Source organism: Phocoena phocoena, chromosome 7, assembly GCF_963924675.1.
Source record: "Phocoena phocoena chromosome 7, mPhoPho1.1, whole genome shotgun sequence".
In the NCBI taxonomy this organism is placed as follows: domain Eukaryota; kingdom Metazoa; phylum Chordata; class Mammalia; order Artiodactyla; family Phocoenidae; genus Phocoena; species Phocoena phocoena.
The window spans coordinates 101,814,112-101,828,929 of record NC_089225.1 but is presented as its reverse complement, the minus strand read 5'-3'; the positions used below and the strand labels follow the sequence as shown (position 1 = coordinate 101,828,929).

The window sequence follows — 14,818 nt, the reverse complement described above, 5'->3', positions numbered from 1 at the left end:
AGTACCGTGTACCCCAGAATAGCTTTATTTTTATTAGTTATGAATTTTAGTAGCAAGGGACTTTCATTAATTTGAATTTATAGGATAAATTCACAATAATAAGATACTTTTAAAAAACCTATTTAACATGTTGGAGGTGCCTCTTAGGATTTTGATCACCAAAAATGTGTCCTACTGCTAAAAAGAACATCGCCAAGATGCCTTCCAAAAACAAAAGTTTAAGTTATACCTTTTCATATTATTTCACTTCTGTGATATCCTTGTTCACCTTGCCTCTCAATAATTCAGTCAGCAAACGCATATTGATCATGTCTACAACAGGAAAGAAAAAAGCCGAGTGAGATGTAGATGGGACTTTATTAGAGTCACTGGCTTTAAGAAATGTATAATCTGCTGGAGGGCTAAGACAGGCGTCCAAATAACAGAACCAGGCAAGCATCATAAGAGACGTACGCTCAACATCTACAGGAAGACAGTCCTAATTCTGTAGATCCAGGACACCTTCATGGAAATGGCTTTGGAAGCACAAACTCTTACCAGGTTACAATGGAATATCGTTCAGCCTTAAAAAGGAATGAAATCCTGATACACTCCCCAACATGAATGAACCTTGAAGACATTATGCTAAGTGAAATAAGCCAGCCACAAAAAAGACAAATATTGCATGACTCCACTCATATGAAGTACCAAGAATAGTTCATTTCATAGAGATAGAAAGTAGAATGATAATCTGGGGCTGGGGAAAGGGAAAAATGGGGAATTATTGTTTAATGGGTACAGAGTCAGTTTGGGGATAAAAATGGTCTGGAGATGGACAGTGGGGATGGTTGTACAGTGTGAATCTACTTAGTGCTACTGAACTGTGCACTTAAAAACAGTTAAAATGGTAATTCTTCTGTTATGTATATTTTACCACAATAGAAAAAACATTGATCAGGTATGGAGGATGTGGTTCTGATCTCAGGCTTTTCTACAGTTTGATAGTGAGGACAGTGTTCTTTTTGTGCTCTTTCTCTGCTGTGAACTGGGAATGGGCATTTCTATGTCTTTCAGAAGGAGGGTACAGAATATTTTGAATCCGTTTGAGTCCACTGAATCCATATGTGAATGCACGGCTTGGTGATTTTATGAGTACATATATAATATAAATATATGTGTGTGTGTACATATACATATACAGATGTATGTATAGACATATATGAATACATATAAAGAGTCCTTGGTCACTCCCCTTGCTATCTGGAACACCATCAACATAGGAAACCATTTGTAATGGGAATACTGAATGTGCCCCTGGGCCTTTTTCTCAATAGTCAACTTCTGAGATTGCTTCTACATAATATAAATCATTTTAAAGAAAACAAATCTCCCATGCCAACTCTCCGTGTAGGATTTTCTAGTTAGGTATAAAGGAATGCCTGAATTTTGGATGATACTGTCTGGTTTCCATTCAACCATGTGTTATGAGGGAGAATCAAGCCAAGGGAAGTTTATTTCTGTCTTATTTTACCATTTATAGGGCCAAGTGTACACTCTTACTCCTCTGGGCTGGTCAGTGATGCTCTAAGAGGCTTTACTGTGCTACCATGGAAATCCCCAAAGCTAGCACAATTGCTGCTAAGTCACGTTGGTGCAGGCTTCCGGGAGAGGCCAAGGTTAGGGGAGCAGCGCAGCCTGGTGGCCAGAGCACTGGGTGGTTCTTCAAATGACTGTCCTGTAGCCTTGGATATGTCACATAAAAGCAAAAGGGAAAAAAAAGATAATGAAAATATCAGTACTTTATATTCCACTTCAAAATGTGGAGGAAGGAAAATATAAATCACCAAGTCCTTAAAATTGTCCCACTTACCTTCTTGTAATTAAAAAGGACATGTGTAAATCTGTATAAATAGTAACTCTGGTTTAAAATGGAGATTTAATTTCTGGAGATAAGATATAATGGTGTAAGGGGAAAGTTAATACTTCCAAAGGAAATGGGCCCCTCACGAGATTATATTATTTTATAAAAATGTGTAAGAAAGCCACCACAATAGCTGTTACCCAGCTGAAAGCAATGTCTCAAATGACAAATCAGAATCTTTTTTTTTTTAATATCAGAGCAGAATACAAACCAGAGAAACTTCCTTCACATTCCTTTGAGGTTGACCATGAAGATGCTGATAAGGATGAAGTAAGTAAATGGTTGAAAGTGAAATGTTTAAAACATGAGGATAATTAGCTCCTGTCTTTCACTAGCGTGTTTCAAATTCAGACCAGTTTCTCCTAAAGCTGCAGTAGCTGTTGGTGTGAAGGCTTTTAGATAAAATGAATCACGTGTGTTTTGAAATTGAACATGATTTCTTAAGATGAGTCAAAGAGAGAAAAAGGAGTCTTGTTTTTAAGCGCAGTGTCTAAGATCTGGGATTCACAGAAGATGGCTGTGATGCTAATGATGCCTTCTGTACAGGATACCACTTCTCACTCATCCTCCAAGGGCGGAGGGGGAATGGGAGGAACCGGAGTTTTCAAGTCTGGCTGGCTCTACAAGGGGAATTTTAACAGCACCGTGAATAATACCGTTACCGTTCGGGTAAGGAGACATCAAGACTCATCTTTGTTTCTGCCACCTTTCTTCACACCCTCCTCCACTTCGGTCACAGAACAGAGGAGAGCCATTTGCATTGAGTTTTATTCATGTCATATTTTATTTATGAGAAAGGAGGATGTTCTTCTCTAGAACAGTGCCCTAGAAACGTAGCACTATTGAAGGACTCAGAAGTAGTCTAATTTCTGTGGATTTGAACCACCTCCTTACATTTTTTTCCCTTTATTTAGTCATTCAAAAAGCGCTTCTTCCAGCTGACTCAGTTGCCAGATAATTCCTACATCATGAATTTTTACAAAGATGAAAAAATATCCAAAGAACCCAAAGGTTGCATCTTTTTGGATTCCTGTACAGGTGTGGTACAGGTGAGTAGAAATCTCTTTTCCCCCGAGGTTTTTTAATCGAAAAGTGTGTTCATCCAATCATTATTCATTCATTCCAAAGATATGTATGGAGTATCTGATATGAGCCGAGAACTGTTTCAAACTCCAAGGATTCAGTGGAGAGCAAGGCAGCCTAGATACCTACTTTCACAAAACTCATTTCAATAAAGTAAGGAAAACAAAAAATACGTAAAGAAATAAACAGAATGGAATGATTGGTAAAATCTGGAATAAACAGGGTTACAGAAGGTAGAGAGACGATGGTGAGGTGGCAAAGGAATCTTTATGCTGCAGAAGTGAGAAAAACATTTATGAAGAGAAAATATTTGATCTAGAGATTAAAGAATAAGCAGGGGCAGCAAGTGCAAAGGTCCTGAGGCAAGAGCAAGTCTGCTATACTCAAGGCAAAGAGGAAAATTACCACCTGCATGGCTGCAGTGTACAGATCCACCAAGCTAAAGAATTCAGTAAGATTATATGTAAATCACATAGTTCAAAGAAGGCTCTTCATGAATGTTATCTCTATTATTAGGTAATAAGTAATAAGATAGTAAATTTACAGTGTATAAATACATCATCCTTCTTCAAAGAGCAGGTTTCTTCAAAGGCAAGGATTACATTGATTCTCAAGAGTTAATCTCAGAAACATACACAGTGCCTGTAACGGACAACACCGTTCTGCATAGCCTTGGTCCTCAAAGTATTGTCCTTCGTATTAAATTTGACATGGACCACGGTGGCAAAGGGAAGCAAAATAATTCCATAGGCCTCACTTGGACATCTTATTTTCAAAAATTTTATTCTTTCTACTCTGATGAAATAGCTATCCTTATTCTCTCTCATGTAAAAATGGAAGCAATCAAGTGTTTTAGCAGTCTTCCCTCAAATTTCACATGAAGACACTGGCCCATTTAGGTTGAGGACTCTGTTTTTGGTCATAGGCCACCAGGAACAATTCTTTATCTTACCACCAAACCACAGGCATTCACATAACTTGCTACATGGCTGAGATTACATTTCAGATTAATACCAGGGGCACTCAGATGTGTGAATGCAAAATAGAGTTCTCTTTAGTCACTCAAGCCTAGTCTATTTCTGGATGGTTTATCCATTAAAATCTGGAATTTCTCCAGAAAGTAATAATGCTGCACTTTAAAAGGAAAGAATTAAGTGTTGCTGAGCCCTCCACTAGAAATGAAAGATAACTGCTTTTTAACACAGATGCCAGCTTTCCTTATGGAAAGGGCAATAAGGATCTTAATGGAGGGTGGAGATAGTTTTCTATTGTTGGTCACAAAGGAGACTCTTTGGCTTTAGAAATATGAAATAATACTTTAGCAATAGGTTAAAGATCAATAACTTCAGTTTACAGACACTGAGCTGAAAAACTTATTTTCTTTTCTCTTTGTACTTCCAAACTTGCTCTAGCAAATGAGTCATCATCTTCTGAGAAATATCATTGTAGCCCGTGTTAGGTATCAAGTTTGCAGAGATACGAATTATTGTGTAATTTCTTCTTCCAAGAGCCTTGTAACTCTGTTGAACACACAGTTAGTGAGTGCTCTAATCTGACCTTCCACTACAGGTACCTTTTCTCCATCACATCTTAGACTGTGTTTCGGTCTCTGCTTAAGCAGTACCTTGAAAAGAGAATGTCTTCTAAGGAAAACGTAAGCTTGGGGTTTTTACTGGTCGATGTTCGAATCCTAGTTTCACCATTTACTCTCTGAGAGCCTTGAGTAAGTTACTCAAGCTCTTTGATTTCTGGTGTCTCATCTGTAAAACTAAAATAAATGTGCTAACATGTGATAAGGATCTGGGAGATAGTGTGTCCTCAGCCATCCTTTCCTAGTCTTTCCATTAATTACAAAGGTCACAACTTTGAGAGATAAACACCCCATCGTGGGAAAGCCCTTCTAGAAAGTATTGATTCATCTTCCTGAAATATCTACGTAAACTTGCTAATTTACCCATTTCTTTGTTCATTCATTCATTCATCCAGCAAACTTATTTAGTGCTTATGACATGCTGGAACTGTGCTTAAGCATTAAGGAATTCCCTGCTGAAATCATGACCAGAGAAGGATAGGCTCATAACTCACTGTTACACAGTGTCTCAAGAGCTATAATGGAGGCATAAATGGCACTTTCTATGGAATGTTCTAGGAGCACGGAACAGTGATAAACTCTTCTGGGTTGGCTGGAAGGATGCATAGGAAAAATGGGCATATAGGTAGGAATCTCCAAGGTAGATTTTACACCTTCAAGCACAACTGAATAATCCTACTGCACTTTCCAATAGATAGCCATTCAGGTACCCGGTAACATGTATTTTATCTTTTAAAGGGTTTGGCTCTGTATCCCTGTATCTGTATTCCTCTTTATCAAGAGCTTGTTACCCTTTGTAGAGGGAGGGACCTTTAGCTTCTTGAGATCACTTTGGGAAGGTAGACATCTGGGTCCCTTGTCACCTTATGTCTGCCAGTTCTTATGTATTTGCTTACAGCTCTTTCTAACTCGTAAGTTTTGCATCTGGAAAAAAAGATACTGAATCAGAGAGTGCAAGTTTAGTCATTGCTCCAGCAAGTTCTCAGGCACAAAATGTGCCTGGAGACGAAACACGTACACACAGAATCACAAAGCAAATGAATAATAGGATGAGTCAGACCTATTTTGTCAAGAATCATTGTCAGTTGCCCTTGAATAAAACAGAGAAGAGAAACAAAGAGTTTGCCTCAGGAAGTGCTACCTACCACCCAGCATTCTCAGGGCATTCATGCACATGAGAGTCTTGAGTGAACAAGCCTTTTACTTTGCTTCATTCAGACCCATTCTATATCACTGTGCTTTCCTAAGAATAATCCTTGGAATTCTTAGAAATATATTTCAAGGGCGACTTCAAATAGAAAGAAACTCCTACCCAGAGACTTCAGGTGACATTTATGATTGGAAATTTCCTGGATCTTGGTAAAATAGAGACCTAACAGTAGTTTTCCACTTTTTTGTAATGTCATCAAACAGTACTAGATCTGTTTCACACCCCTCATTCCCAGTCTGAAGCAGAACTTCCAATTTTTGCTACTTCAGTTTTGATTTGAGACTAAGGCCTATTGGGACCTAAGCTATCCTATCTTGTTCCGTGAGAGTCTTCTCATTCATTCATTCATTCACTGGTCCATCCATCCATCCATCCATCCATTCCAGATCCTGCCACTGCGAGAGGAGTGAATAGCCCAGGAATCCCAGCTACCTAGGGTCCCTACCTCAACAGTGACAATGACTGATGTCACTTGATAGATAAAGGCTTAAATGAGGGTGGTGTGGTGCTGAATGCTGTTGATTTCCTCCTAGGTGCTGATCTTCCACCTTGTGGATGTGGGTTCTAAGACAACGGCCTTAGGGGCTTAACCAGAGTCTAGAAAGTCAGATGCCTTCTGCAGCTCAGGCCACTACAGGAAGGAAGTAGGGTCAGCTGTGAGATAACAGGAGTAGCTCAGACTGTATGTGCCCATATAAAGGCAGTCAAATTGGGAGGGAAAAAAATGTGTACCTCCCAAGGAAAATAAATTTAGAAGCCAACTATGACCTATAAACCACCCATTAGCAAACCTTGGCTGTAAAGAATCTGACTTCCCATGATAACAATAAAAACCAGAATGACACTTGTAATCTTCTTCATCTAATACATTATTTGACAACAGTTGATGGAACATGCATTATTATAGTCCCAATTTATTAAAATAAAACTCAGCGAGATAAAGCGGCTTGCCCAAGTCACAGAGCTCATAAATGGAAAAATTACATTTGAGGCAGAAGAATGTCCAAAGTTACAGAAAGATGCCCAAGGAAATGCTTTGGTGATCATACATCCAGTGGGCATGCTTGCATAGATACACACGTTCATCCTACATAAGCCGCATAGGCAGAAGAAACACTACAAAGATAGATGCTGGTGTGTCATTTAAGCAGTGAGTTTTGGATGTAAGATTTATTTCAGCAAATATATATGGAAACTTTTGCTTTATGCAAAGCACTGTGGGAAAGCCAAACATGAATTAGATGTGGTTTGTGTCTTCAAAGAACTTCCGGCCTGTGGGAGAACAGAACAGATATAGCACATGCCTGAGTAATTAAACACGAGTGACACATCTCACACAATAGGTTCTGATAACATATGAAAGAAGGGTATTACATTTATCACTGCATGATGCTACCTTATATTATACATCTGTAATATATATATTGCTTATTTTTTCCTGACATTACATAACGCTAGAATGTAAGTTCAATGAGGGCAAGCAGTTCACTTGAACATTTTTAATGCTCTGTACTTGGCACATAGAAGGTAGCCAATATATCTTGGTCGAATGAATGAACAAATAAGCATACAGAGAATGGAAGGGACTGCATGGATGGTAGCCATCAATACCAGTAACCTGGATTTGATGTTGTGTGTTTCCTGTTAAAACTCTTCTCTTGTTTCGGCAAAATTCTGTAAAAGATGCTAGCCACATAATAGGTACAGTGGCATATTTTGCTCGAATAACTTCCTTCAATACTCAGTCCTCCACTGGCTTTGGTGATTTTATTGGAGTATTTCAAAACTTTTCCAGATGAATATTGTGGAAAGAGACCAGTTTGCCACAACTCATTAAGCACACCATGTGGCATTAGGACATATTTCCAGTTTCCTTTTATTTATGAAGTCACGTAGATAGACTGTGGTGACCTTGAATGAACAAAGTAGTTTCATCGGTCGCAAAGGATACTGACTTCAGGGAAATAAAGGAAAATTTGAGGAGTAATAAGAAAACGATTACTTCTTGATTATCATTTTAATGACTTAAAATTGCATTTCAAGATTATAAAAATGACCCATTGGTTTTCTGCTTTGGGTTTTTCTTTTTTGCTGTTTTATACACCATTATCTTGGAGATTACGGAGAGTGAGATGGAAAACCACTTAGGCATCGTAATCTTCCCCAACATAAGCTTCTCTGCACTGCAAGTAGTTCTGTTTCACTGCAAGGAGAAAAACATAATTTGGCTTTTGAGAAGTTTTGAATAGAATATTTATTTCATTTATAAATATCCCTTTTTGAGAAACAAGAGCTTGTTATACTTTGCTCAAATTTTTTAAAAAAATTAATATATAATATTGTTGAAGTTGGCAATCATATTTAATTCATTTAAAGTACAGAAGGCAATTTAGAAAATCAAGTTCTGTTCTTATTTTGTCATGTTCGTTATTAGTTCCTTGACAGCTGCATTTGAAAGCAGGTTGCAGCTCAATCCACTTTTAATTTGGACCCAGTATAAGTACTGTACATAGCTTTGCATCTGCCTGTCCCCATTGTTTACAGCATCAAATTAGTCAAGCAGAATCTTTCTTTTATTTTCAAGACAACCCTGAGACTTGTTTGCACTCTGCTGTCCTCAGATGCTTTAGATCTGCTCTGAACTCTGGACATTTCTAGTTCTTTCCTGAGTGTCTATTTCTGTTCCTGTTGCTTTTTGAAGGATACAATACTATCATAGCCACGTGTCTCTTTTATACCTGCTCTCGGCCGTCTGTCTTTGCCCTCAGACCCTCTGTGTCAGTGCAGGTCACAGGCGGTTTTATGGACCTACTTCTTCAGCACCCCAGGAAATGTGTGGGAGGGTGTGTGGAGGGAGTCTGCCCCACTCCTCATGCGGCAAGCATAGCTTTTAAGAATTTGCATTCTTAAAGAAGCTACCTGGAGGTTTGCTTCGCACAGGACCACCCCGCCTCTGTTTGCACTGCAGCCAAAATGATCTCAAAATGCAACGGTGGTTTTTTACTAGTCAAGTCATCCTTCCTGTATTCTCACAGAACACAGAGGGTGCTTCAAGAAGAGCAGTATCCTCAGCACACCATTGTAAAGCAATTATACTCCAATAAAGATGTTTAAAAAGAAAAGAAGAGCAGTATTCTCAGCACACCATTGTAAAGCAATTATACTCCAATAAAGATGTTTAAAAAGAAAAGAAGAGCAGTATTCTCAGCACACCATTGTAAAGCAATTATACTCCAATAAAGATGTTTAAAAAAAAAAGAAGAGCAGTATTCTCATGTTGCAGGAACAATCCTGTTCTCAAAAAGAATTTTTATACCTTGATTTCATACGTCGTCTTCAATACATTCATACAAAAGTTAAGTACATTTATCTTCCAATTTCACATTTGGGTGATTAATTGGTTAACACCCATCGGCCCTGTTCCAACACCTTGTCTGTTTTTGCCCAGCACAAAATGTAAACACGAGAGAACCTCTTTAAGAATGAATACTGGGCTTCCCTGGTGGCGCAGTGGTTGGGAGTCCGCCTGCCGATGCAGGGGACGCGGGTTCGTGCCCCGGTCTGGGAGGATCCCACATGCCGCGGAGCGGCTGGGCCCGTGAGCCATGGCCGCTGGGCCTGCGCGTCCGGAGCCTGTCCTCCGCAACGGGAGAGGCCACGGCAGTGAGAGGCCCGCGTAACGCATAAAAAAAAAAAAAAAAAAAAAAAAAAAAAAAAAAAAAAAAAAAAAAAAAAAAGAATGAATACTGTCACTGCACTGAGGATAACTAGTGAGGTTCTGCCCTTATCAGGCTCATGGGCTATTGAAAATGGCAGCCTGCAAGTGAGTCATTACAGGGCAAAGAAATAATAAAAATTGACAATAATACGAAAGTATGGACACGAGCAAAGAGCTTGTCCTTGGCAGAGTCTAGAAAGTGCCATTTGAGCTCTGAGATTCCACGGTGAGGATCACAGTTAGCTTTTTAGCTAATTCTTCTTTCTCCTTCAATTCCCAATTTTTACTTTTTCTTGAGTCTTGTATGATGCCCTGCTGTCTACTTTCAGAAACCAGAACATCCCAGGCCATGGTTACCCATTTGGTGTGTGATTGTGCCAGGCAGGTGGCAAAGAAGGAGAAGGGCATCTGATGAGCATCTTCTTTGTGGCTGGTCATCTCAGGGGATGTTAAAGGATAAAGGGATTATTTCCTGTCTCCACCACTTGCTGTCCATGTATCCCAAGCATATTTTCATTTGTCTTCCCAAGCCTCAGTGTTACCATATGTTAAATGGAATGATACAGTTTCTCTCAGAGAGTTATTATGAGATTTAAATAAAGTGGTGACTGAAATGGTCAGCACAGTGCCAGGTATATAGATGACAAGTGTTTAGTAAGTGTCATGTTTGTAGTAGTAGCCGTACTGTTGTGGAAGCTGAAAGGGGACGTTTTTAAGAGCCTCCCAAAGAAAGAGAACACTACCAGGAGTACATTAAAATTATTCTTTCTTGGGCTTCCCTGGTGGCGCAGTGGTTGAGAGTCCGCCTGCCGATGCAGGGGACACGGGTTCGTGCCCCGGTCCGGGAAGCTCCCACATGCCGCGGAGCGGCTGGGCCCGTGAGCCATGGCCACTGAGCCTGCGCGTCTGGAGCCTGTGCTCCACAATGGGAGAGGCCACAACGGTGAGAGGCCCGTGTACCGCAAAAAAAAAAAAAAAATTATTCTTTCTTGCCACCAAGAAATAGCAATCCAGTTCTCAGAAAGAATTTATACCTTGATGTTTAGCCACAACCCCGCATATAGTGCCGCTCTCATCTTAGGGTTCTATTATTGTCTGTATTTTACTTATCTTAATTGTGTAGGTTTTGCTTTATTACACTTGTGAGTTCTCTAAAGGCGTTAGAACAGTGTGGGTAAAAGTTGAATACTTGTATCAGAGGTACCTAGGAGTGAATTAAATGTGGAACATCTTCAGAAGTTCTTACAGCCACCGCAGGTTATATAACACTAGTTTATATCATCAGGGGAAGTTTCTACTTTGCATTTATATTTCTCATCTCATGGCAGAAATATATAAAACTGCTGTAATAATCTGCTTTTGTATTCCCTCTACTTTAAATGTGCTTCTTTGATCTTTAAACAGCTCACTTCTTTTTACAGATTTCACCTTCTGTGAAAGTTCAATCTAGAGTAGCTACTCATCGCATCAGACCATTTTAATTCTCTGCACAACAGAGAATCTTCGTTTTTCATTTGTTTGTTCATTTCTTCAATCATTCATTCATTCCCAACGAGAAGAACCTCTTCTGTCCCGTTTATAAGATATGACTGTTTTGAACACACTGTTGTTGAATCCTTCTGTGTGAGAGCACTGGTACAGAACAGAGTGGTGACCCAGCTCTCATGGAGGCAGATGTAAGGGAGGAATATACTGTTCAAACAAACAAATGAAAGTGAATAAGCATGTAATCCCAAATTGTTGTGAGTGCCCCGGAGGACAAGAACCTTGTCCTAACTGGGGAACTGGGGAAGGTTCACTGAGCAAGGATAAATTCACTTGAGATCAAGTCACGTAAGTACTTGAAGGGCAACCATCGTGCTGTACGTGGACCCATGCTTGGTGATTTGGGATGGGCGGGTTGTTTCAGGCCTCTGTGACGGCAACAAAGCCTATGATGGGAGCACATCCAGGGAACTGGAACAAAGCCTCGTGGGTTGGTCGCAAAATGCGAAGTAGAGATGTCAAGTTCGAGAAAAGTCTGGAGGTTGGTGGAGAAGCCAGAGACAGAGAAAGGAATTGGGGGTCCCTGGCATATGGATGTCATTTAAAGCCATTGGCCCAGAGGAGAAAGGAAGGGGTCTAAGGCAGAGCTGAGGTCAGCAATGACAAGTCACCAAGATAAGGAAGAGCCAGTAGAGGTGACTGAAAAGTGGTGGCCATTCAGGAGGAAAGGAGACTAGCATAGAGTGTAGTCATGGAGAAACCCAGAGAGAGATGGGTTTCAAGAAGCCACTGTGTTAATTCTGGTGAGAGGTCAAGGAAGATATGAAGAAAGAGATGTCCTTGGGTAGTACAGCAGCAGAGTTTGTGGGTGATCTTGGCAAGTGCTGCCTCTGGGATATGATGGGGTCAAAAACCCAACTGGAGAGAGTTGTAGACAGAACAGAAGGTGAGGAAGTGAAGGTAGCAACTCAAAGCAACTATTTGAAGAAGCTTAGAATATACTCCTCCACCTGCCTGAAGATGAAATTTTTGAGCCAACATGCTCATCCAGTCAAGAAAGACGTACAAAAAGGCTTGAAAGAAACCAAACAAAATGATTCTTATCCAGCTAAATTTTTGTCTTGTTTTGGAAGATCTCCTTGAGGTCACCTACTCAGGAGGAAAAACCCCGTAAAAAACGTCTCCCACTCTCTAAGACTTGGTATCTGGTGTTTTTCTTTCTTTTCATGCCACAGAATAACAGACTAAGAAAATATGCCTTTGAATTGAAAATGAATGACCTGACCTATTTTGTGCTGGCGGCTGAAACGGAGTCAGATATGGACGAATGGATCCACACCCTCAGCCGCATCCTGCAGATCAGTCCTGAGGGGCCCCCTCAGGGCAGAAGGAGCGCCGAGCTCACGGAGCTGGGGCTGGGTGAGCACTTGCACACCCGCCTCCCTTCCCTCGCGAAGTGCGACCTGCGCGTTTGGTTCAGTTCAGCTGCTACTAACCCTGGTAGCCGTCAGGTGTAGCTCTTCCAACTCTGAGCTATTTGCTCCAGGAAATCACCCATAAACCTTTACTTTTACTCAATAGTGAGAGTCACCACACAGAGGTATGATTTTGAGTTGCCAGGCAATGCTTTGAGGCTGACATCCAGCAAATGATGTTAGGAACCATTGGTCAGCGGTATTAAAAATATACCCATGTCTGATGGGGTGTTAGAGGGGAGATTCTGTGTTTTATAGCCTTTCATTAAATTTAATTAATGAACATAATACTCTGTAATGGCAAATATGCATTCTTTCCTTTTAGTTGAAAGGCATCTTTCACGTGTGCTTTTGACCCCACTGAGATCAGCCTAGTTGTGGAAGTTCCATAAATTTTGCATGGTATTAGAGATTTTTATAAGACAGATTTTTTTTTTCTGCCCATCCTAATTCTTTCGTATAATTCTAATCCAGGCTAGGCAAAGAGAAGAGAACAAGAGAGAGGAAAGAGAGGATGAAAAGTAGGGGAGAAAACAGGTCTGTAGCCACATCGAAGACAAGTTCACCTTCAGAGTCAGTGACCCTAAAGGAAAATTACTTTAAGACATTTTTCATAATACATGATATGTTATTTTAAGTCTTTAAGTTCTGATAGTCTATGTATCATATGAGAGAGTCATGAGATAATAAGGAAGAAAATTATGGTTGACTTTAATACAACTGCTATATATCATAGTAAGTGTTTTACATTCATGATTTGCTTAATAATAATCAACTAGAATATTAATGTTTACAGAGTCTTAGAGAGTTTAACTGAAGCTAGAATGTGGGCTTTACATTGATGGCCTAAGAGTCAGAATTATCCAAAATATATTCATATATAAGAAAACTTTAGTATGCATTAGTGAACTGCAACAAAACAACCTCAAGTATAAATGTAGTATTGTAAGGGTCCGTAGTTCTTATGGACGCACAGGATGGTGTCATGGAGAGTGTCCCAAAATGAGCACCAGGACATCTGATTTCCAGGCCCAGTTCATCTAACAATACGGAATACTAGAGCCAGGACGCAGTGAAGCCATCTCCTCACCAATATCCATCCCCCATCGCTCTTGAGTCTAACCCAGCTGTTATATGTCACAGGCTAGAGAAATGAATGATTCATGAGAACTGTTTAATAACCCAGTCTTGGTGTATCTTTTCAAGATTCCCTGGATAATTCTATAACATGTGAATGCACACCGGAGGAAACAGATTCTTCAGAGAACAACCTACACCCAGACTTCACAAAAGTAATAAAGCTGACATTTTTCTATGAAAATAAATTCAAATTACTTATTCTCTATTGCTTTCATGGAAAAGATATAAATGCTTTCTTTTAAGATTTAGACTAAGAAACACAACAGTCAGAAAACAAAAGCATGTTTCTATAAGATTGTGGAGCGTTAATGGATGATATTAAAGCAGTGCTGATACTAAGGGGCTATTTCTTGGCCATGTGGATGGAGCTGGGCCGTAAGTTTCTGGCTATTTAGATACTAAGAACTAACACAGTTTTCTCTGTAGTACCTCACAGAAACTGAAGAGATTGTCAAAGCAACTCGAAACACGGAGAGGCTAAATCTGTTCTTGCTGGATCCAGATATAGATGTAAGTCGGAATTCTCTCTAAGCAGACATGAACTTGATTTGTACAGTTGTGGTTTATAATTTAGAATCTCTTTTCTTATGATGGGTGTTTGTTGAGTAAAACTTTCCAAACTTTTTTAGAGCTTGAAACTTCAGAAGAAGGATCTTTTAGAACCTGAGTTTGTGATCAAACCATTTGAAGAAAAAGCTGCCAAGAGAATCATGATCATTTGTAAAGCTCTCAACTTAAATCTACAGGGATGTGTTACAGAGAATGAAAACGATCCGGTAACAAATGTAAGTTTCTCTTCTGTTACATCCTATAGATCGGCCAACATCACACCACCCTCGTTAAAATCTTTTATTCAATTCTTGATCTTTCCAGGCACTGAGTTCACACCCTCACTTGTACCAAGGGTATGATTGACAGCATTTTTCCACATGAAAGAATGCACGTTATGAAGTGGAATTATCAATACACTGCCGTAGAATTTCCCTTTTAACTTAAAGAAGTATCGAAGGGATTATGCTCTAGGGTTCTTGCCATTAAATCAGCGCAGTGGTTCAGAGTTTCCAAAGATATTGTTTGTATCTTCTTGGAACTCAAGATGGCTTTTAAATTGATATTTTTATTTTAATATTTATATGTTAATTTTCATGTATATTAGAGAATATGTATAATGAGCAAATCAACCCCGTGTTTTCACAGCTACTACTGCTTATGACAA

The 14,818-nt window shown here is 39.6% G+C and overlaps 1 protein-coding gene across 1 annotated transcript in view; it reads left to right on the top strand.

Moving 5' to 3' along the window:
* DOCK10 (dedicator of cytokinesis 10) overlaps positions 1-14,818 on the top strand; it is a 209,768-nt gene that overhangs the window by 96,014 nt on the left and 98,936 nt on the right. The window contains exons 5-11 of the mRNA XM_065880263.1: positions 2,098-2,170; positions 2,447-2,569; positions 2,815-2,949; positions 12,223-12,406; positions 13,669-13,754; positions 14,029-14,112; positions 14,232-14,387. Coding sequence (XP_065736335.1) covers positions 2,098-2,170; positions 2,447-2,569; positions 2,815-2,949; positions 12,223-12,406; positions 13,669-13,754; positions 14,029-14,112; positions 14,232-14,387 — 841 coding nt within the window. The remainder of the gene's footprint in view (positions 1-2,097; positions 2,171-2,446; positions 2,570-2,814; positions 2,950-12,222; positions 12,407-13,668; positions 13,755-14,028; positions 14,113-14,231; positions 14,388-14,818) is intronic.